The sequence below is a fragment of the Lutra lutra genome, chromosome 9 (genome assembly GCF_902655055.1).
Source record: "Lutra lutra chromosome 9, mLutLut1.2, whole genome shotgun sequence".
NCBI classification, from domain to species: domain Eukaryota; kingdom Metazoa; phylum Chordata; class Mammalia; order Carnivora; family Mustelidae; genus Lutra; species Lutra lutra.
This window is the reverse complement of record NC_062286.1, coordinates 72881666-72906216: the sequence shown is the minus strand read 5'-3', so window position 1 is coordinate 72906216 and position 24551 is coordinate 72881666. Positions and strand designations below refer to the sequence as shown.

The following is a 24551-nucleotide window of genomic DNA, read 5'->3' as shown; positions in this document are numbered from 1 at the left end:
AGGGACTGGAGGGCCCATTGAGATGCTTTAGGCAGATCTGAGTTAGGAAGGTTATACTGCTGATTATGGGTTTAGGTTAGGGGTCTATAATTTTTGCACATTTCCTAGAAGCTAAAGCTGAATGTTTGAACTTGAACTCTTTTTTCTACATTCTAATTGGTTTCCCTTGATAAGGAATTTGTTTGCACCTAATTGAGTCTTTTTTTTTTCTTTTTACATATGTAATTATATTATTTACTCTCCCAGATAAAACGAACTTCTTCCTCCTGACCACTCTGGGAGAAGATAGTTATCTGATAACAGATAAGCAGGAGAGTAGACTGTGCTTGGTTAATACATGAAAAGACTTCTTACCTTGGGCTCACTGATACGGAGATTTCTATTTACTGCAGAGTCTTACCAATTGAGAATTTGTATCTTTACATATGTCACCATTATATAAGATGCTAGTTAGCTAACGTGTACTGGATTGATTAGGTGTAGAATTCCACAATCTTGGAGTTAGATGGCAGTGTGTTAGAAGCTGTGGTACAACAAAAAAGGGCTTGTACTTAAGATTAGGGACCCTGGACTTGAATGCCTTTCCTCTTACCATCTGGACAATACTGAGTAGTTTAGTTGATTTTTCAGAGCCTCAGTTTCTCTGTATAATAACTTTGTGTAGGGAATTACAAGAGATAGTGGAGAGCCTGGTTTCCTGCTCCCCTGTCTTGTAACATCAAAACTGGATCCATTAAAACTCATACTCGGCTTAAATTCCCCTCAGCCTCCATGGAAAATAGACTTAGTAATCCAGGATGGGTGGTGGTGGTGGAGAATTTATGAGCCCAACATCAGGATTTTAAATAGCTCAGCCCTGTTAACGTGGCTGCATATTCTGCTTTGACCTAATATCCTGTCTTAATAATCAGGCCCTGGTCCTCAGGGCAGAGAGCAAAGATTTTGAAACTAGCATCTCCAATGCTAGAGGATCTGGGTTCAAGTCCTACCTGTACCATTTCTTAAGATGTGTGGTCTTAAGAGTGTTAGTTGATGTCTCTGTGACTCTGATCCTTTGTCTTGATACTCCTTACATGACACCTTAGCACCATATCCAGGCACTGTTCTTGGTCTTTCTCCAGCCTTCTATTCCAGTTGCACTGAGACCCTTCCTGATTTCTTGGTTCCCCTAGGACCTAGACCATGTCTTGTTTGTTTGTTTGTTTGTTTGTTTTTGCCAGTTCTCTTGGGTACTGAAATGCCATTTCTACATCTGGGTCAGAGTTGTCACTGTGGGACGTCCACGATGCCGGAGCAGACTGGTCTGATATCTGCTGCCCGAATCTCCTTGTGTTTGCAACACCAGGAAGCTCTAGCTACATTTCCCAGATTCTTGGTTCCTCCTCTAATTTCCTTCAGCTACTTCTGATAAATGTGCCTGAATCAACTTTCTTGCGTGTCTGATTCTGTGTAGTTTCTGGGTCCTGATTATATTACCACCTAGAGGTTTGTGGGTCATCTCAAAGAAAATTACTGCAAAGAGTTGACAAAATTGAAGACTTAGTCATTTTTAACAAAAATACAAGCGATCCAAATTGGTTATTTTCTGTGATAACAAATGACTTCAGAAATAATGCTACAGAGCAGATATTTTAAAAATTAGGCACATTTGATTTGTCTTTTTAAGGGAAAGATGATATATTAATAATGAGGGGGAAAACAATACATTTGTAAGAAATCTATGCTATGTAGAGACCATTTGGGAAAAAAAGAATGGAAATAGTTCATTTATTGCAGAAAATGATGCATGTCATCATTAAAATTCTCATATTATACATTTTAAAAAATATGGAAACACAACTTTCTCACCTGTTTGTTTTTTCATTGGGTTTTGAACACATTCACTGGAAATATAAAAATGCAATACCTTGCAGGTAGTTTGTAAGAACATCTGATTGACATTAGGGAAGAAATTTTCCTAGCTGAATGTCCTAAAAACATTAGCATGAAAGTATAGGGTTGAACCACTGAGTCTGATGACTCAGAGTACTGCTGTAGGCTCGTCTTCTCTGGGATCTACTTATTTTAGTGATACTTGGTTCTCAGCTTTGACAGCCCCTGAAATCTAGTATTGATACAAACTGTGCGTTGCTTTTCCAGTGTAAAACTAAGGATTAAAAAATAATGAAGCAAATCCTAGGACATTGCTTTCTCTAAAATATTTTTATTTTATTATCCTTAGAGCGAAATAGGCTTTTTGTGTCATATAAAATATTATATAATGAGACAAGATGTAAAAACCTTTATTCATCTTGGTTCATGCTTTAAAATATTTTTTGCATATATTTTGTCATGTATACATTAGTACTGCAATCATATATGTATCTACTTTGTAAATTTATTTGGGGATGTATGCTTGCCTTTTTTTTTCCAGGATGGGGTGAGAAAGCAAGACCATATTGTCCAATGTATAGGATATTTTGCTTGGAAAGAAAAACCTTTAATTCTGAAGGGCTGCCAGGTGGAAATGGTAATAGATTTGTGTTGTGTTGCTCTAGATAGTTTAGGATTAATAATAATAATGGTCAACATTTATTGAACATTTCCTATGCACCAGGCACCACCAAGCACTTAACATTGATTGTTTTATTTATTCCTCTTCTCTACCTGGGGAGACAGGTATCATTACCATCCTCATGTCAGAGCTGAGGAGGCTCAGCTGATAGAGGTCCAGTAATTTTCACAAAGCCACACATAAGGAGGGCAGAGCTAGAGATTAAATGCACCTCTTTCTGACTCTATATAAAGTTGGTGCTGTTAACATTATCAGGTTTAGCATAATGACTGATGGTCCTTCATTATGAAGGTTGCCCACAGATGAATGAATGGACTATATAGCTAAGCACTCCATTCCTTACATCTGGAAATGTGTCCAACTAAATGGCTGGGAGGGTTTCTTCATGAGGGCCATGATACTATAATTTATAATAAATATTTCATGTTTGTCCCGCTTCCTTGTGCAGAAGTTCTAGATTGGTGGAGATGTGGGGAGAGTAGCGGACTCAGAAGCTCTGAATCTTTTCCCCACACCTTGCCCTATGTATGCATCTCTTCCATCTAGCTCTTCCTGAGTTATATCCCTTAATGATAAGCTGGTAACTAGTAAGCAAAATGTTTCTCTGAGTTCTAGAAGCCATTCTAGGTAGTTAGCTGAACCCAAGTAGGGATCATTATGTCAAGTGAACTTTGGCTCACTTTTTACTTGCATCTGAAGAACGTAAGAGACTCAGAGTAACTCCTCTGTAACTGTATAGACATGTTTGCCATGTAATAAGACTCATGCTCTCAGCCCAACAATTAACCTCTAAAGGTACCGTGTGTGGGTACAAAGAAATCATGTGTTCTAGTGGCAAACTGAATCAAGGGAACTAAACTGAAGAAAAATAGTAGACAAAACAGGCCTGAATGAAAAAAAAAAAGTTTATGATGGGCTAATTGTGCAGCTAGCTATCGCTGTTGATGTTCTTTGTGTTTTCAATTTTGAGCACACTGTAGGATACCTTTGTATCCTTAGCTAGGGCACATCTCGGTGAAACAGAATATCCATGTTGGTTTTGCCTGAGACACCAAGGGATGAGAGATGTTACCTTCCTTACATAGTTCTTAACCTCTCATGCAAACTGAACAGGAAAATGGTGTAGAGACCTTGGAAGAAGGGCTTCTGGGGATGATTGTGAATATGCCCTTCCCCTGCCCCTCCATGAACAAGTGTGGGCACTGCTGGCTGCCTCATGTATGTTGAGAAAGGAACTTGAAGAAGACCGTGTGGTAGTTCCACAGCAGTCTCCTGCTTGGGGGGACATAGTGACCAGTGTCTGACTCAGGCCAAGTGAGAGGCTGGCTACAGCAACAGTAGACCAGAGGACTGCTCTTGGGGAAGTAACCGAAGTCCTACAGGCTGGTTATATAGGTCACAGTTCTGACCCGGGCCTCTCTCTCTGATGAAGGGAAGACTGGAAAAGCCCTTGCCGTACACCTGTGTAGCACATATGATTCACAAAGCTATTGTATATTATTGCATGTGACCTGACAGTGAGTTTCTGAGATGAGCATGATTATGATTCTCGTCTTACAATGTTCACAGGCAGTATTAAAAAATCACTCAAATTTCTAGACTCAAGACGAAAGAATCATAGTTAAAACTTACCAATTACCTTAGCGAGGGTTAGGCAACATTTTAAAGGCCCTCCTGTATTGAAGTCTTTTAGTCCTGCCCACACTCTAGAAGAAAGGTAGTATTAGCTCCATTTTTGGGTAACTGAAAGTTTTGAAGCCTCTGTTTTCTTGGCTTGTCTGCTAGAAAGTGGAAGAGATGGCATCTGAACTCGGCACTCTGGCTCCTGTGCCTTTCCTGTGATGTTCTTTCCATTATAGCACATTGGCTACATAAAGGACTTTTAAAACCTAAAGTTCTCTCTAGGTTAGATTCACTGCCAATAGAGCATTGCCAAGTGGCAACCTTTTGGGACCTGTTTGGATGCCAACTTTAATCAAACTACCAATTTGTGGCAAGCAGTTACTTTTAAAATACATAGGGGAGTCACAAAAGAGTTAATATTTTAAACAGTTTGCACACCCTTCCTCACAACTCATTTCTAACATTAATTATTTAGGAAGCTATTTCTTAGGTACACTCCGACTTAGCCTGAGTAGATGATCACAAGTTCCAAATGGCAAACATTAATAAAGTGTCAATGTTGTACTCAGAACACTGAGTACATTATGTTGGCTTCATCTGTGCTCTACACCTTCCCCGCTGTGGTGTGCCAGAAAGTGGGATGAACTGGGCTGGAGTCAGACATTTCTGGCTTCCATTCTGTCAAGTACGAAATCTCTGAGTTTCAAAATCCTCATTTGTAAATTGGGCAAGATACACGCATACTATTTTTGGAAGATGGGACGATGAGATGAATAGATGCTCAATAAATACTAATTTCCCTATTTCCGTGCCCCAGGATTGTTTCTTAATCCCATTTTCTGAGTTTGGGCAATTCAGTCACCATCTATGAACCTCAGACTTACCACCCATAACATGGAGTCATCAGAAAATATCTCCCCGGGCTTTTGTAAGACTGTATCAACTTATACCAAGTGCAAATGCTTTCTATGCTAGGATTCCTGTTACGCGTCCCCCTGTCATCCATCAGAACCTCTTCGAGTTAGGAGTTCTTGCTCTTGTTGCTGCTTTAAACTTTAAAAGCAGTCTCCTATGTGTTTCGTCTTCTCCCTGCCTTTTCCTTCTTTACGACAACCTTCAGAAGGAGAGAGGAACATGGTTTCTCTCCTCATTGCGTTGAGGCCCAGAGGGGTCTAGTTGCTTGCTTACAAGTTCCCACTGACAGGACTGGAACCTGGGTCTGTGGCTCTTCTTGGTGTCCTGACGAGTGACTCTGTGTCTACTTGACTCCTGTGGTTTGTTCCTTGTCCAGAGAAACCTTAATGGGTGACCTTTGTTGGGGGGTACCTGATTTTTTTCCCCCATAGTTCCCTGAACATCTTGCTCTCTTCCTTGCACTGCTAGCTTTGAAACCCAAACTGGTGAGGGAGGAGCTCTCCACCTCCTGAACTCAGTATTTTTTTTTTTTTTTTTTTTTTTTTTTTTTTTTTGCAGGATGTTCACTGTGAGTAAACTCATGATTAAACCACAACAGAACATTTTTGTAATGTCTGCTACCAATGAAGATATTCTTCCTTAGAGCATTTGTCACTTCGGCGTTCATACTCCATAAGGCCTCAGATATTCCTCTAAAAACAGCAGCTCCTTCTCTTTCCCTACCCAGACAGATAGGTTCAAACTCAGACCTGCATTTTCATGAAGAGCCTACTATGCGCAAACCCTGTGCCTTGTGGGGGCCCGGAGATGAATCCCTTATTTTGCGTTTTCTGCCACTTCATTGTTCCCTAGTCCTGAGCCACTTCATCTGCTGTCTGGTGAGTCCCCTGGGCTGTGTTCCTTCTATAACCCATGCCTGGGGAAGCCATCTTCCCAGCTGGCCATGTCTAGAGTGTGGGAGCAGCGGGGCCTTTCCACTAGAACGTGCCTACGTTCTCATGTCTTTGTTCGTAGCTGACAGCCTACGAACACACATTGGGAAAGAGAAAGCAGATGAGATAAATGAGGGCAACAAGGGAAAAGTGTGTCCCTCAACAGCTATTAGAGGGAAGTAAGAACTAGGTACATGAGAGCTATACAGCCAACCTCCTCTATAAGGAAAAATGCAGAGCTGAGTGCCTTCTTTTTCTTTTTTTTTTTTTTTTTTTGTTTTTGTTTTTAATGCCCAGACCTGGGGATCTAGCTACGAAGACAACCTAGTCCCCACCTTGGAGTAGAATCTGGTAACTGGAATTCTCTTGTGTCCCCCTCCCTCTGTCATCATCCAGGCTGCCCCTGCTGCCCTCCCCAGCCGCCTCTGCCCATCCTAGTCTCCATGGGCTGCCCCGATCTTTAGGGGAGAGTTCTGTGTTAGCTCTAATTTCTTAAGCATCTGTGACATCTCCCAGGGATAACTGCAAATGTAAAAGGGTCTGCAAAAGACACAAACAGCCTTTAAATCTCCCCACACTGACTGCAGTGATGGAAGATGAGGCAGGGGTTCATTTTGCATGGAGGTGGCGCTTTGCCTGATGCCGTTAGGGTTTGCTATTGGAGTTGTCGCTCCTCCTGCCTGTGCCTGAGGCAGCCCCTGCTGGGGATCTGGCACTCCCAGGCTAGCTCCAGCGTTGCCCAGTGCAGTCTGCCTTGTAGGCCTCAGCCCCAGTTCCAGTGTTTCCTGGAGTCTGCTGAGGCTGGCTGTGCCCATGTGTGAGGGACTGAAGTGACTGGGATGGATCCTATGACTGTCCTTTAGTTCCAGGAGTTGAGTTTCTGCTGTTCCTAATTTAAGAGTAAATCTATAGCTGCTTTAAGTTCTTAATGTACCCGGAGGATCTTAGCACTTGAAAGGTCCACATGCATCCTGGGGAAGAGGAGACTGGTCTGGGAAATACAGTGTTGTGCAGGGAGCTGTGTTTTCCCATCTTGCAGAGAGCATTTCTCCTTCTGTACAAGGCGCTCGTGCTGGGTCTGAATATGCTGAAGTGAGGACAGCATCATCACTGGGAGCCCCAGATTTGTGAAGATCACAGTTTAGACTTGAGAGTTAGAAGAGATCTTAGAGGATGTGTAGTCCAGTTTCCTCTTCTCATTTACCTCATTAGGCATATTATGTCCATTATGTGGATGAAGAAACTAAGCTCTAGGGATGCCTGGGGGGCTCAGTTGGTTAAGCTGCTGCCTTCGGCTCAGGTCATGATGCTGGTGTCCTGGGATCGAGTCCCACATTGGGCTCCTTGCTCAGCTGGGAGCCTCCTTCACTCTCTGCCTCCGCCTGCCACCCTGTCTGCCTGTGCTCACTCACTCTCTCTTTCTCTCTGACAAATAAATAAATAAAATCTTAAAAAAAAAAAAAAAGAAAGAAACTAAGCCCTAAAAGGTTATGCCATCACTGTCGGGGGAAGTGGGAGCTGTGCTAGCACTGAGGAAGGCATCAAGTCTGAGCTTCACACAGCTCTTCTGAGACTTGTTTGTCTCCGTCCCCTCACTGGACTTGTCTGTACTTTTGACTTCTGGTGATGACCGACATGGCTTATTTAAAAATTAATGAGGTGAGGGGTGCCCGGATGGCTCAGTCATTAAGTGTCTGCCTTCAGCTCAGGTCATGATCGCAGGGTTTTGGGATGGAGCCCCACATCGGGCTCTCTGCTCAGTGGGAAGCCTGCTTCTTCCTCTCCCACTCCCCCTGCTTGTGCTCCCTCTCTCACTGTCTCTCTCGTCCCGTCAAATAAATAAATCTTTTAAAAAAAATTAATGAGGCGAGGACACACCTACTTCATGAGAAGCTCTATCCTGTGAAAAAAACAATTCAGAGACTCTGCATGTGGGTTGAGTATGGTTGCCTAGGTGCTATTGGAGTGGATCCTTTGGGACTTATTTCTCTCTCCAGAAACCTCCATACCTGAAGTCCATCATTATCAATCCTTGGGTTTCACATTGCCTTGTCTAGGCCTCTCTTTTAAAAACAGAAATTCCTTTAGGAAGAAGAACATCAAGCCCTGAACGTATTGATGTACCCTGATGGATCAAGGAATAGTCTTGCTGAGGGAAAAGCCCTGGGCTTTTTGTAGGAGAAAACACAGTGAACAGGTTAGAGGAATGAGGAAAGGAGGTGAGCAGTGTGAAAACATCACCTCCTTTATGATCAGGCCCTCAGCGAAGAGGAGGTTCTTGTCCTCCTTGAGCTGACAGGCTCAGGCTGAAATCTCATCCTGAACTTGAGCATTTCAGAAGGAAAATCTGACCGTATTTTCCTAGCATTGACAACGGCAGGCGTAGTTGGCTCTGCGAGACACCTAACTGATAAAAGAAGCAATTGTATAATTTCCATTGTGCCCATTTTTGTCGCCATGACAACATCCTTAGATCCTTACAACACTGACAGCCAGGGAGATAGCTAATAATTTCTTTCCAATAAGCACCAGCCCCTGTGTAAAAGGACTTCTGGTCCCATCTGGAGGATGGTTCTATGTGTGAGGTGCTTAGGGGGGGGCATGGGAGAAGGAAGGCTTTGGGGAAGGAAGTGAGGGGCAAAAATCATTGCAGTCACTTGGGTCCATGTTTCACCTAGAGGTAAATCACATACCAATGATTCTTCTTTGGAAATCTGTCCCCAGTTGAACCATGTCTCCCTAGGCCTCCAGGTGCCATCATTACTGTACCCTTGGATTGTAGCAGTTGCCTCTTAGCAGGTCTCCCTTGAGTGTATGTCTGTACGCTGCTCCTGGTCAATGTACAGTCCAAACCCTGGTCATCTCATTGCTGTGCTGCTTAAAATCTCTTACAGCTTACTCTTTACTATGGTAGTAGGACTGAACTCCCCTGCCTTAATTTCTTTTTTTTAATCTTACCAAACCTAGACTATCCTAATGCAGTCCTACTCTTCAGTGTGTGTCTTCTTTTTAGCTGGGACTCAGTTTCTCTCCCTCCTCTGCCTGTTCCATGATCCTTTTACCTTCTATGTATTTGCTCATCTCTCCCCCCCACCCCCAGAGGAAATTCCTTCTTTTCTATCTTTCCAAATTTTAATTACCCCCTAGGTTGCAGCTAAGTGCTGTCTACCCACATGACACTTCCCCTGACTCCTCTAGCCTGAAGCATGGGGTCAGTCCTCTTGTTTATGACAAGGACCACACAGCTCTACAGATAGATGTGTAATTGCCAGGAGTTAATGGGTGCTAGCTAGCCTTTTCTCCACAAAAGACTGAGCTCCTTGAGATCTGTCCATAGATGTCTCCTGTCTCTCTCACAAGGCCATCCCCTCCATCCTTTCTCAACCACCACCTTTTTAAAACATTATTCTCTACTTGTCCTACTTTATCTTTCTTTATACCACAAACACCACCTAAGGTTATTGAACATTATCTCTTCAGCTAGAATATAAGTTCCACAAGGGCAGAGGCTTCATCTGTCTTGGCATCTTTTGTATATCCAATAACTACTACAAAGCCTAGAATATAGTAGGACCCCAATAAATGATTGTTGAAAGACTGAATGAATGAGATTTTATTTATTGGCCAATTGGCATCCAAAATGATGGAGGAGAAAAGGGCAGGCACCAATCCTTTCTACTATGTACATGGCTGTCATAACTTCTAAAAATGAACACTCATATGGTCCTTCTCTCATCAGAACAGCCAGCCAGCCTTCGCTGTACACCCAGAATACTCCAATTTGTAGGGCCATTGCATATTCCTGTGAGGAGAGCCATGTACTCGGGGACTACAGGCGAGGCCAGCCTACTGCTGCAAATGCATGGACTTCCACCCTGCCTACTTCTTGGATTGCTGGGAGGCTCAAATGCAATAAAGTATGAGAAAAAGTGTTAAACTGTAAATCAGCATAAAAGTGGGATGCATTATCTAACTAGCTCTGATGTGAAGAACTGGAATTAGTTTTTGTGGAGATGGCAAGAGATATTGTGGACAATGAGTTTTGAAAATAAACATTAAAAGGAGAGGTCAAGAGCTCTCCATTAGAACTCTGAAGGAAAATGCAGTTTTGCTTGTTTGGAAGGACCTTTCTGGATATGTCAGGAGCTTAGTAAGAAGGATGCCTTTTTCCTTTGAGAAGCACAAGTGATGTATTTCCATGTTTGAATGCTGGTCAGTGATTCTCTCCAAAAGAAAAGTTAAAAAGGCTTCCAAAAACTTTAGGGGTACCAGAGTGGGGAAAAATATTCACCATCACCACTACTGTCACCATCCTCAGCAAATTAATCCTTGCAATGATCTGAAAAGGTAGGTATCACTTTGTTTTTATTAAGCATAGGGGAGAGCTGTGGTACAAAGAGATGAAGTCTCCTCTGTGAGCTTTCCTATCTAGTAAGTGACAGGGTCAAGAGTTTAATAAGAATTGTTAACACTTACTGAGAATTTTCTAAGTGTTGGTCATTGTTCTCAGTAACTTCTTTCATATAAAACAGAGGTACAGGTAATGTTATTCCTGGTTTATAGAAAGGAAAACTGAGACTTAGAGAAGTAAAGCTATTACCAAAGGTCACACAACCAAGAAGAGCGGGAGCGAACACCTGAGCCCAGACAGGTGGATCTACTCTGTGTGGCTTCCTGAGTCCCTAGCATCTGTCCTTTGAGATGTCCAACATTTGGTTCAGCTTTTATAATCTGAGAAGCTACTTTCATTACTCCTACTAAAGTAAATGAAAGAGGAATACAGACCAGAGAGTGAGGGACTTAGGGGAGGGATGGGGAGGAAACAGTTGGAATTGCTAGGGTGAATCCCAGCGAAGACTCGCCTAGAAATAGCCCTGGCTGGAGAAAGCAGAAGGTGTGGCTACTGCTAACAGGGATCCTAAGGAGGGTCTAACAAGCCTGCATGTGAGGAGATGATTGTTGTCAGTTGAGGAGCGGCCCTCCCCAGCTGTGGGGAGGGTTTGCTAAGATGGAATTAGGGTTTATTGAGAAGTGAAGAGCAACACCCAGCTGCCTGGGAATTACATTGACAGGATGCAAAGGCAAGAGAATATTGTGTAAACCTTATTTACAGATCAATAGATATTCTTTCATATACAAAAGGTCAGCTCCAGGAAGGCAGAGCAGTAAAGAAGGAAATATTACTTGCAAATACAATATTGACTTAAAAAGTGCATCCAGATGAATCCTGTGATGTATATTCTTCTAGTCAAAGTACATTTCTTATTCATGAGGTTTTTTTCCCCTAACCACTTTAGGTTCCTCGATGAAGTATGAAGGCAGTGATGAACGTTGATTTCCAGTTGTCTTGAATTCTGTGCCATCAAGTGATCAACATGAAATGGAATCAATGCTAAAAATTTCAAAACAACATTTCTAAGTGTGTGTGTGTGTGTGTGTGTGTGTGTGTGTGTGTGTGTGTGTGAATTAGGATGTTCCAGTCAAATGGAAACTTACCTCTAACCTCTTGTAATTTCCTGCTTTGGTGGCTGTGATGATAAACATTTATCCTGGCTTCAGGAAATAAACAAGCATTCAATCCTACTGGTCCCTTCTGGATTCTTTCATCCATTTTGTGTTTCTTCTTCACCTTGAAGCAAGTAGTTCATCATCTCAAAGAATATCTGAAATCGTTGCCTCTACCTCTACCTCTACCTGGCTACTGGATTGTGAGGCCGTTGTGACTGCTGCTCAGACACAAATAAACATGGAAAGAGAAGGAAGCTCAACTGGGCTTTGTTTCCATTATGGACTCTTTCAGATTAGAGGTCCAACTAATTTACATCCCTTATTAGTATTGAAAATTTTTTCAAAGGGCCACAGGCTGAGCCCTGAATAGAAGTATTACTGGTAGAAGTGCCTTTGGAGTGCAGAGTTTCTGGGATTCCCAGGGTCACCATGTACCACATCTGAAGGAAGTATGCGCAGCTAGTAATAGCCCACCTTTAGCAATAAGGTCAAAAGATTTAAGATGGACCACTCTTCTTCTTAACTTCTTACCTTCTTGATGCATGGCAGTGGATGTGAAAGAATTTTACTCACTGTAGAATTACGTAAATATTTTTCTCAGAGTAATCAAGGAGGCTACTTTGACAATGACTTGTCATTGTCCAAACTGTTGACAAGTTCTTTTCTCAAATGCTCTGAGAACAATAACCTGCTCTTATAAGGGATGTGGCTGGAATCAGTCACCTACAGCTTTGTCTGGACTTGATGGGGGAGCCAGGTGGGAGTGGGGACCACTCAACATCTCAAAGTGAGGAAAAGACATGGGGTGGGGTGGTGCTGGATTTGATGACTGATGGCATAGATTTTAGCTTCTTCCAGAATCACAGTAACAGCCTGGCCATTCTTTTTTGCCTAAGTTCCCATTCCTTCCTACTGGAGCTGTGCCTTCCATGCCCACATCCTCCTAAGTTCCTCCCTAGCTCTCACCACCTAGAGGGAGGGCTGAGGGTCCTTATTTATAAGAGCGAATGGTGTTGACCATAAGGTATAGGCCAATATTGAGTCTAATTCTGGATCTCTTGACTTCAAACTTTGTGATGATTCCTCATCCCTTATTCACCTGCTTCCAGTCCACCATTCTGGCTACTATTCACGCTGTTATTATCAAGCATTAAGGAATAGACATGTGAAGGGGTGGTTTTCTTTTTGGACCTATCCTCTGCAGGAATGCTTTTCATTACATGCATGTGAGTGGCAGTCCATCTGTGGATTCCTTTGCATGTCCTAATGTGATTTTATTCTGTTGTTGAAGGTTCTGTGGCTACCATATTCCACTCAGACTTTTTCTAACAGGAAAGGGAGAGAAAGAAGGGAAGATGGCAGTTGGGAGGGAAAGAAGAAAAGAAGGAATGAAATAAGCCAACTGGGTAACAGGCCCTAATAATTTTATGTTTGTGTAATTTTTTTTTTCTTTTTGAGAGAAAGCATGTGCATGTGAGTGGAAAGGGAGACAGGCAGAGGGAGGGAGAGAATCTTAAACAGGCTCCAATGCCCAGTGCAGAGTCCAATGCAGGATTTGATCTCGCAATCCTGAAATCATGACTTGAGCCAAAATCAAGAGTCAGATGCTTAATCAACTGTGCCACCCAGGCACCGCTGTTTGTGTAGTTATAGTTTGTATACTGAGAAACAACTTGCAAGATGTTTTTTACAGGTATAATCTTAATTGTTTTTCACAACCCACCCTATTTACAGATAAGGAAACTGAAGGTAGAGAAGGTACTTTGCTGTCTACCTAATAAATATCAGTATCCCACTGGAATCAGGTCCTTCTGCCCTCATATATAGTTTTTTTTTTCTTTTCTATCTTGTTCCATGAAATGTAAAGGCATTTCTCAAACCTCTTCTTTTTGACAACTGGTGTAAGCAAAAGCTGAAGGTCTCAGTGGCCACCAGTGGTCAGCCCTTAGTGGACTTTTCCTGAGAGTGGACTGTTAGACTTGGGTTGGTCAGAAATAATCATCCTACAAAATACTCAGTACATTTATTAATGTTTTTGAACACTTCATGGTTTGTACAATATTTTCACATATAAATTTCACTTGAGGGTCCTATACAAGTACATCTCAGAAGTCCAGCAATTGGCCCAAGAGTAAATGGTGGAGTGAGGATGAAGTCAGAAGTCAGTTTTTTTTAATTCTAGGCCCACGCCTTCTCTGTTAATTTATATTTCCTCTACTGTTATATGCCTAATCCAGGTTAGTTTCTGCAGACAGTATAGCAAAGTGCATTTAGGGAGCCAAGACTCCCAGTTCTGAAACTAGAAGAGGTCATCACCCTGACTTCAGAGCCTGAGTGGCTGCATTTGTGGGGCACAGTGCAAAAAGAAAACGCAGGACCCTCTGTACTTAAAACAAAAGTTTAAGCATTTCACGACAGTGGCAGCAAGGAATCAAACCTAGTGGGAGGCCCTCTGGATGTGGAGTGCTTTCGAGATGGAGCCCTCCGTGACTGCATGGACAGCATGCCAGTGAAGCCGGTCCTGCCTCAGACTTTAACTCAGGACTGAGCAACCTTGACTCTTTCTCAGATCCCTTCTCAGCTCTTGTCAGGGAGAGGAAATTCCATGTTCTATAGATTCTGTTCTGTTAAATCAATCTTTTATTCCCTTAGTCCATCAGAGCTGAGGTATATGATGGCCCAGTGTTGCTCATTGGACCTACTAACTCCAGTTATCGTGGATCAAAATTTAGGGTCAGAGTATCACTAGCAACTAGTACTAATATGAGCATTTACCATGTGACAGGCAGTGGGTAGGAACTTCTTACATACTTTAAACTGGTTGCAAAGATGGCCTCAATTCCCTGTGCTTCCTTGTATCCACACATCTTATTTTGTGACTTTGCAGTTTTTCCCATTAAAAAAAGGGAGTGTGCTTCTTTACCTCTTGAATCAAGGCTGGCCCCATGAGTTCCTTTGGCTAATAAAATGTTCCAGAAGAGACAATGTGATAATTCAGGGTGTGGGTCTCAAGAGGCTTGCAAGTTTGAGCTGTCTGTGTTGGAACCCCCAGGATTGCCATCAGAGCAAGCCTATGTTAGCCTTTGCTGGAAATGAGCACCACTTGGTGGAGACCTGTCCTCTCACCTGGGATAGTCCACAGCAGCCAGTCCCCAGCTGACCTGCCACCTACATGCAGTTACTTTTTTTTTTTTAAGATTTTATTTATTGATTTGACAGACAGAGATCACAGGCAGGCAGAGAGAGAGAGGGGGAAGCAGGGTCCCCGCCGAGCAGAGAGCCCAATGGGGGGCTCAATCCCAGGACCCTGAGATCATGACCTGAGCTGAAGGTAGAGGCTTTAACCCCCTGAGCCACCCGATGTAGTTACTTTTAAGTGAGCCTAGCTGAGGTCAGGCAAACAGTCCAGGTCAGCAGACCCATTCCACGGATCAACTCATAGATGTGAGATAATAAAGAGATGTTGCTTTAAAACTCTCTTTTGGGGGTGGTGGTGGTTATGCATTACTATGTTAATAGGTAACCGATACGCATCTATCATTATTATTATTTCCATTCTTGTGACAGGGAAAAAGCTGTGAGAGATTTAAGTTCTAGCCTGTGATAAGTAGCTAGTAAATGGGCTTAGTGTGACTTCTAGCCCAAGTTCTTACAGTGGTGTTTTATGGGTTTCTATCCTAGCACTCTGGGGTCTGTCAAGCACTCAGCTATTTTGGAAGCCATTTGAATGGAAAATTAGCCATTTTGCTAATGGGGCAGGCTCCAAGGATGGAGCTCAAACACTAGGAATCTCTCTGCTGATAAAATACCATGTCTATTATTAACTAGAACTTACAAAATAAAGCACTATAATGTATCAAAGTAAAAATGCGTACACGCAGAAGAAATGAGATGTCTTTGAGGTCAAGGTCACAAGCTAAATGCTAGCACAAATTCTGGCTGCATCTTATTAACACTAAATTATGACTGAGTTCAAGAAGTCCATGTGACAATTCCACTTATGCAAGTGACATGTCTTATGTCTATTTTAGTAAGTGAAAACAAAAATGCAGTTATCATAGTAGAACTCACTTACTAAACTTAAATAAAACCCACCAGCAAGTGTCTCCCCCCTTCTACATTAAACCACACCTATTTAAAAAAAGCAGTTGCTCCCCTGAGTAGCAGGTGGATGTTTTGCTAAAACAGGAATACACAATTTGTTTATAGAGGGGTCAACAGAGTATAAGAGTTCTTACAAATATCGGAGGTTGGGAAGGCTCTGGAAGGCATCTGGGTCGATGTATAGCAGATTGTTGGCCTTTTCAATTCTACTGCAAAACAGGAAAGAACATGTACATGAACTCAACACTGAGGAATGCTGTAGTATTTTTCACGTTATGCAAAAGGTTTATCCATTCACCTTCCCATCCCTCTATCCATCCAGCATTTCAATGAAGAGTTGAGACTGTGCAAACTGAATATTAACCCACTTGGCTCTCATAACTAATGTTCTCTTGGCACCTGTTAGTTATAGCCTAACAAAGCACTGGTTGAGGGTGTGTCCTTTTCACCCAGGACACCGCATCCATAACTGGTAAGTGTCTTTTAGAAATCCTCTTGTTTCCTCTGCGGCGACTAAGAGGGCAGTAATGAGACTAGCATGGGAAAAGAGATTTTGTCTGGTGTGGAGACAAGAGAGCGGGAGATGGAAATCAACAAAAGAAGGTGAAAAGAAGATGGAAGGGAGGGTGAAGGGCAAAAGGAGATTAGGGAAAAAGTAAAGAGGCAAAGGAAAACAAAGATCAGGTGAAAAGCAGTGGACATCTCTGATTTTAATCAAGAAACTGCAGCAGACAGTAGCTGGGAATGTGCTGGTGATTCCCTGTATGCTGTAGACTGAGGCTACTCTCACAGCTTCTGAGGAGTGGGGTCTTCTGCCCTTGTTGGCTTTGGCTGTGTCCTGATCAGTAGTCTGGAGGTGAGCATGTTCACATTTGGATGCCCGCAGAGAGAGACTGCCCTTTCCTCATCTTGCTGGATCAATGTATATTTGCAGAGGTGCTCTGTGTTAATTACTTCCTCCCTGTTTCATTAGCTTTTATATTGCAGTAACCTGTAGCTACCCAGATCCAAGTACCAGGTAATTAATTATTTTAAGTACAGTCAGTGCTACATGGGGGCGAGCACCTCTCCGTGCAGGGAAGAGATGAAAGAGCCATTCCATTAGCTCCACGGCCCGCTGAACAACAGAGGGGATGCTTGCTTGACCCTGCCCAGAGAGCTGGCTGCCCTTTGGTTCATTTCTGTGACATGCCATGTGGGTCTGAGATCCTGGTCAACTCTCTTTTTCCAGCTAGGATAAGGTGAGACCAAACAGAGAAGAAAGGAAGGAACAGGAGAGCAGGGGGAGAATGAGGGAGGGCATCAGTTGAAGAGGTTTAATGGCCCTGAGGAATAATGCAGGTGGGAGGCAGAGTGCGTAGAAGGAAGGAAAAGGGAAGGGGCAGTCTGCCAGTATGGACAAACCGAGTGTCATTTCTAAATAAATAATATGAATAATGTGAATGTGTATATGTACATCTACTTGGCAAGCTTAAAAAAGAGGTTAAAAAAAAATACCAGAATTGGGATTTGTTTTCAAGTCCTTATCCTGTTGTGGATTTGGCTGGGTAACTTTAGATAAGTCTTGGAACTTCTCTGTGTCTTTCATCCTCATCTGTAATGTTAAAAAAGTGGCTCAGTGGCTTTCCTAACCATTTTGTGGAAGTGTTGTGAGATACTAATACATGCCCCACAGAAGAAACCTTTCCAGTGATATTGGTTGAGAACCCTTAATAAAATATCCTCCTTGGAGATTCTAAGTATATATTTGCGTATTATAGGTTCTGAGTTTTCCTACAGTAAGTGCATCTAACTTTATTTGCCCAGTGTTTCCCAATCTTATTTGACCATACTATCATTTACCTTTTTTAAACAACACTCAATAATTTCCTGAGTGTTTGATGATGAACAGAATATACTCTGGAAAAATTGGGACCAGATAGTCTCCAGTCTCTTCTGGCCTTGATTTTTTTTTTTATGTTTATTTATCTATTTAACAGAATGAGAGAGAGAGAGAGAGATTGAGCGAGTGAGTGTGCAGAGCAGGCAGAGGGAGAAGCAGGCTCCCTGCCGAGCAGGACTCGATCCTAGGACCCTAATATCATGACCTGAGCTGAAGGCAGACACTTAACTGACTGAGCCACCCAGGCATCCCTGGCCTTGATATTTTATGTTTCTCTGAATTGATTTATTGTAATTATAGGCCTGTATGAAACAGAACTGTATCTGTATGAATATTGACAGGTGTGTAAAATGAGAATGTCAAAAAGAGAAAGAAAATTGGGTTATAATGAGGAACCAAGGATTGTTATGACATACTTCTTCTATGGCAGTTGATGCGTTAGATCTAATTTATATTTATCTCCTTTATTCGTCACAGTGATCCTGTGCCATGTACTTTCATTATTATTCTCATTTTACAGATAAGAAAACCAAGTCTTGGAATGATTCTGTATCTTGGCCAAGGTTTCATGGAGATCTATGGCATCAGCTGGTATTCAAGTGAGGATTGCCTATCTTTAACTACATCATGTGGGATTTATTTTTTTTTTATTTTTTTTATTTTTAAAGATTTTATTTATTTATTTGACAGAGAGAAATCACAAGTAGGCAGAGAGGCAGGCAGAGAGAGAGGAGGAAGCAGGCTCCCTGCTGAGCAGAAAGCCCGATGTGGGGCTTGAACCCAGGACCTGGGATCATGACCTGAGCCGAAGGCAGCGGCTTAACCCACTGAGCCACCCAGGCACCCCTCATGTGGGATTTATTTTGGACTTTGACTTTGGAATTATTTTATTTTATTTATTTATTTATTATTTTTTTTTATTTTTATTTTTTAAAGATTATTTATTTATTTATTTGACAGAGAGAGAGAGAGATCACAAGATCACAAGTAGGCAGAGAGGCAGGCAGAGAAAGAGGGGGAAGCAGGCCCCCCGCCGAGCAGAGAGCCCAATGCTGGTATTGATCCCAGGACCCTGAGATCATGACCTGAGCCGAAGGCAGAGGCTTAACCACTGAGCCACCCAGGTGCCCCTGACTCTGGAATAATTTTAAATAAGAAGATGAGATAGAGGTATCTTAAGTTACCGAACAAGGTTCTTGGGTCTATTGAAAAAAAATCTGGGAGGGAGGGAACATGACAAGACTAGTCTCTAGGTTGGTACCCGAGTCACCAGGCAGAGAGACCTATGACAGTGCCTTTGGGCTGACTTTGACATCTTAAAATGAATTTTTTTTTTCCTTATTTATTCATTTGAGACAGAGATAGAGCGAGAGAGCACATGAGTGCATGAGCAGGGAGAGGGGCATAGGGAAAAGGAGAAGCAGACTCCCTGCTGAGCAGGAAGCCCAATGAGGGGCTCCATCCCAGGATCCTAAGATCATGTCCTGAGCCAAAGGCTGACGCTCAACTGACGGAGCCACCCAGGCACCCCTTAAAATGAATTTCAGAGATCAGAGGATTGAGCAGAGATAGGGCCTCCCAGGGATATACACAAAATTTAAGGCTATTGCCAAAGACCATGAACAAACCCCACAGGATCTTGCTTACATTTCATGTAATTTGGGCAGGTTGGAGAACACATTTGCCTCTATCACTTCCAAGACTTCATTCTGTGAGATCTCTCTGTAAACAAACAAACAAAAAACAAACTATATGATTCAAGTCAGAACAGTTACACTTCACAGATGGATTTAGGGCTCAGCATAGAGCCTTCTGCCTACAATGATTCATGAGACACACAGAACTCTATTCCTGCTCTCAAGTCAGCTGTAATAATGAGTCAAAGCTAACATATGAGATGCTAATACTTAGAGAACAATGAGAGAATAAGCCTAAGGTGATGGCTCGGTTAGTTTAGAGGTTATTCAGTCTGTAGATGTACAAACTGAGGCCCAGAAAGGGAAAGAGAATTGATTAAAGATATTTAGCGGGGTGCCTGGGTGGCTCAGTGGGTTAAAGCCTCTGCCTTCGGCTCAACTCATGATCCCGGGTCCTGGGATTGAGCCCCGAGTCACTCTCTGCTCAGCAGGGAGCCTGCTTCCCTCTGTCTCTCTCTCTCTCTCTGCCTACTTGTGATCTCTGTCAAATAAATAAATAAAATCTTAAAAAATAAAAGATATTTAGGGAATATACAGGATAAGAATAAGCTTGAAGTTCCTTAGACCCTGCAGGGGTCAACAAAAATTTTTTACAAGCCTAGATGGTAAGTATTTTTTGGCTTTGTGGATCATTTGGTTTCCATCACAACTGCTCAATTGATAATGCAGTGCAGAAGTAGCCATAGATAGATAGCAAGCAAATGAATGAGCATGACTGTCTTCCAGTAAAACTTTATTTATAAAAATAGACGGCAGTCTGGATTTGGTGCCATGTGCTCTAGTTCAATGACCATGTTCTAGACCATGGAGTCAAGTTCTTCTCTCTACTAATCTAGCTTTGGGAGATGAGAACCTCAATTCAGTCTCTTTTAAAAGGAAGATGGATTTAAGTAACTTCCCCCTCCATCCTATTACCCAAGTAGGGGTTGTTACTGCAAGGCCTTTGGTCTTAATGTCTTGGTGTAAAATATCCAGGAAAGATCTTTCAGGTTGCAGGGGTTGTTTTTGTTTTTGTTTTTTTCTTTTTCTTTTTTCTTTTCCCAGCTGGAGTAACTTGAGGACAGTGAAGAGTGAAGTCCACTATGCCAAAGCTCAGAGCTTGAGAAGATAGAGGGTGGCTTAATCACTTAATGTTTATAAAGTGGCTCACAGATGAAACATGCTCTTATTAGGCCTCCAGAGGAAGGCTCATGCAGTATTAATGCAGCAGCTGAGAGTGTCTTAGGAAATCTCACAGGCAGCACGATTTCAAATTGGCTGAGGCAGAAGCACTGTCTGCTGGCCTGGGATTTAGCTGAAGAGCTCTAGAAAGGCTCTTGGTGAGGGGAAAGCCTGGAGGGCAGAGCAGGGAGGAAGTTTTACAGGGGAGGTGTGATTATAAGCAGCAGCCAGCTCAGTGAGGGGGGCTGGTGATATCTGGAGCTTGTCAACTCAGTGGTGGTTGGTGACTTCTCACAAGCCCCCATGAGGAAGGAGACATTTTGTGAGAGAAAAGAGCCTTCTTGTTCTATGATAGCATTTTTCGTGATTCACTTGGTAAACTTAAGTATTCACAATTTTTACAGTTGAATATAGATAAGGGTGGTATGTGTATATGTGCATGTGTGTGTGTGTCTGTGTGATAGAACATGTTGGCTATTGGCCATTTATTTTGCTCTTCTGTCCTGCAAGTGGAAGGAGTTCTGGGAGGTACAGGAATGAGGAGGAGTAGGAAAGAGGTGGTAGACCTAGAAAAAGAAGATGTTAATTTGAACACTTAAAGGAGTTGAGTAAAAGGGTTGCACAGGGAAAGATAGGTCATGGAGGAAGAACTAGAGGACAGAGCTTAAATCCGAATGGGGCCATATCTTCCAAAAATGATTTCCAGGTTCACTTACTGCTACCAGTAGGTTTGGTTCACCACTCATGGTAATATCTCAGCCTCATATTGCCTAAAAGGCAAACTTTTCTCCTTTAGTGAATCCATGTGCTGTGAGTTCCCTTATCTGGATTTCTTCCCTCCCTCCCGTCCATCCTTTTGTCAAAGAGAACTACAAATTATTAGAATGATAATTTTTTCATTCTCAATTCTTTCTTTGTTCATTCTTTGTGAATAGAAAGCCAAAGAACACTTCTAAATTATTTTGGAAGGTAGTTCATATTTTAAAGCCTCATCTTCAAATACAGGAGAGGGTGTTGGGGTTGTGTAGGGGGAGGGGGAGCCTTTGACAGGATGAGGATTGAGGGAAGGTGAACAGTATGCAGCAGTGGAAGAACATATCACAGAGAAATTCAGGAATCTTGTTCCAGCCCAACCTAGTGCCATCTCTAGTCATTTCTGTTATCATTTATTACACATCTATATTTACCAGCTACTCCGTATACACTTTCTGCAATCTTTTTGACATGCCTGTGAAGTATTTTGATCTCCATGTTAATAAACAGCCCCACTTGTATGCAGAACCACCTCTGGCTGGTTGAAGGCCTGGAACTCTTTCTTCTATACATCCTTCCTCCCAGGCCACCCTGGGCCCAGTATTTCCACTCCTGTGTATATTAGCTCAAGATAAATAAAAATGTATGCCCTCCCAAAGACTTGTAGACAAATGTGTATTGCAGCTTTATTTGTATTAGTTTCAAACTGGAGACAACCCAGTGGATAAGCTGGAATATCCATATATTGGTGAAATTCTACTCATCAATGAAATGGAACAAACTGTGAATACAGCATGATTGAATTTTTAAAAAATTATGTTGAGTCAAAGAACACATACTGTGTAATTTAGCTTATATGAGGTTCTAAAACAGGGAAAAATTAATCAGTAGTGATAGAAGTCAGAGTGATTGTCACCTGGGGTCTGAGATGAAGATTGCTGATGGGGAGGAGGTGAGGGGAAACTTTCTGGGGTGATGGAAACATTCTATATCTAGATTGGGGAAGTAGTAACATGAGTGTACATACTTGTCTAACTTGCCAAATTTTAAACTTAAAATGGTGCACTTCAGGGCACCTGGTTGGTTCGGTCATTTAAGCATCTTATTTCAGCTCAGGTCATGATCTTAGGGTCCTGGGATGGAGCCCCACGTCAGGCTCTGTGTTCAGTGAGAAATTTGCTTGTCCCTCTCCCTCTGCCCCTTCCCCAACTCATGCTCTCAAACAAATAAAATCTTTAAAAAATGGGTGCATCTATTTAATTGTTTATGGAACATAAATAAAATTATCTGAAAGATGACTTTTATGCAAGGGAAGGAGAATAAACTTTGTGTTTTGAGAATTCTGAATTAAGGGAATTAATAGAAAAATCTTGGTCATGTTGCTTGGCCAGAAGGTGGTGTTCAAATCCTAGTTCTATCCTGGTGATTCTATTAATAAGCATTCTTCCCCTTTTGGCCATTGTTGCCCCCCAACTGTAAAGTGAATAGTTGGACTATATCATAGTTTTTCAAGTCTGACTACATTCTAATGAGTCTTCTGATGGACCTTAAAAAAATTCCAAAGCCTGGGTCCACACCAAAGATTTGGATTTTAGTCTGGAGTGGGACTCTGGTATTATTTTTTTCTCCCTTTAATTTTCTAAGCAATGGTGAGTCTCATATACAGGAAAGATTGAGAACTGCTGAACTAGATGATCATTAAGGTCCTTTTTAGGTCTATGAATTTTGTCTTAAAGTTTGCTTCAGGAACAAGAAGGGCCAATTTTCCCTTGGTTACTGAGATAATAAGTTAGATAAGTTTTTTGGAGCACAAGATAATGAGAGATAATGAGCCAAAATCGTAGCAAGATAAACCAGAGATAAAAGATGGAAGCAGGAGTAAAACAGAGAATGTACTAGTTCGGTTTAGGTTTTCATAAGTAAGAAAATTTAAAAAAAAAAGAAAAAAGGCCACACTATTTCAGATGTTAAATGTGTAGCAAGAGCTGCTGTGGAAAATATATAAGAACATTTATTTAGTATTGATAATTGATAGTATTTTTCATTATGCATTGCTTCCCTTCATTTTTAGTGTACCTATGTAAAGTGGAGTTAGTGCAGCCAAAATATCTCCAGGGAGGTTTAACAAAGGTTACCTGACTTGACTAAGATAATACTCAGCTGTGAGGATCATTAAATCGGTCTTTGAAGGGAGGATGTGAAATTTTTACATCCAAAGAACTTATATAATTAAGAAACCATTCTTTGTCTCAATAACTTCAGTTAAGAACTTTCTTTGCAATTGTGACAAGTCATTGCAATTGGCACAATTCCAGCTGTGATGGCGTTTTCTTAGAGGCAACAGGTAAAGGGCTTATAAGGAGAGGAGAGCTCTAGGGATGTTACAGATTAGCTGTTCTCAGAGTGTGATCTTGTGGTCTGTATGGCCAAAAGTATTTTCATAAAAATGCTAAAAGTAGAATTTTTTTCCCTCTTATTTTTTGAGGCTACAGTGGAGTCCAGGGGTTGCTCGATGTGTAATATGACAGGCACAATTATAATGCAGAAGCAGATATGAGATTCCATCTGTCTTCTATTAACCCAGATTGCTGAAAATTTTTGCAAATATGTAAAATCATGGTACTCTGCACACTAATTTTTTTTGAGAAGACAAGTTATTTTGCATAATGATTATTATTTATGGTAGCATATAGGGGTTTATTGTTTTAAAATGGACTGACAACTAAAATGTTTCCCAGTTTTAACTTCTAGTATGATAAATGTTGGTGATAACACTCCACCAGACCTTTCTCCATATCACACACATGACTGGATGTGAAAAGCATGATAGGGGAGTTCAATTAAATTAAACCAAGGGGAGTGACGCATTTGATTTTTTTAAAATAATTTTTTAATTTGTTTATAAACATATAATGTATTATTAGCCCCAGGGGTACAGGTCTGTACACACTTCACAGCACTCACCATAGCACATACTCTCCCCAATGTCCATAATCCCACCACCCAATGCACTTGATTTTAAAAACCCTGTTATCCCTGTTGGATACAACATTGAAATCTTTCTCATTGAAATTTTTCCTACCTTCTCCTTCTCACAAGGCTTATTTGATTGCTCAGTTAAAGGAATTACATTGTTTTGTCATGCTCTTTTTTTGATGGGGATGTGTGGTCATTGTCTGATTCCCCAACTTGACTTTGAATTCTTGATGGTATCTCATTCATCTATTGTTGTATCTTTGGCATCTAGTGGTAAATTAGCATATAATAGATACTCAATAAATGTTTAATGGATGGATGGGTAAATGGAGGAAAAGTAGTCTTGAGGTTCAGAAATGGCATCTATAGAACTACAAAGGAGATGACATTTGTCTTCAGGGTCTTTCACCCTTTTCCTGTAGGCAGCATGCCCGAATTTCAGCCGA

The 24551-nt window shown here is 41.7% G+C and overlaps 1 protein-coding gene across 1 annotated transcript in view; it reads right to left on the bottom strand.

The window, feature by feature from the left end:
- Positions 1–24551, bottom strand: part of FSHR (follicle stimulating hormone receptor) — a 159017-nt gene that overhangs the window by 28811 nt on the left and 105655 nt on the right. The window contains 2 exon segments of the mRNA XM_047745358.1: positions 15771–15845; positions 19166–19240. Coding sequence (XP_047601314.1) covers positions 15771–15845; positions 19166–19240 — 150 coding nt within the window.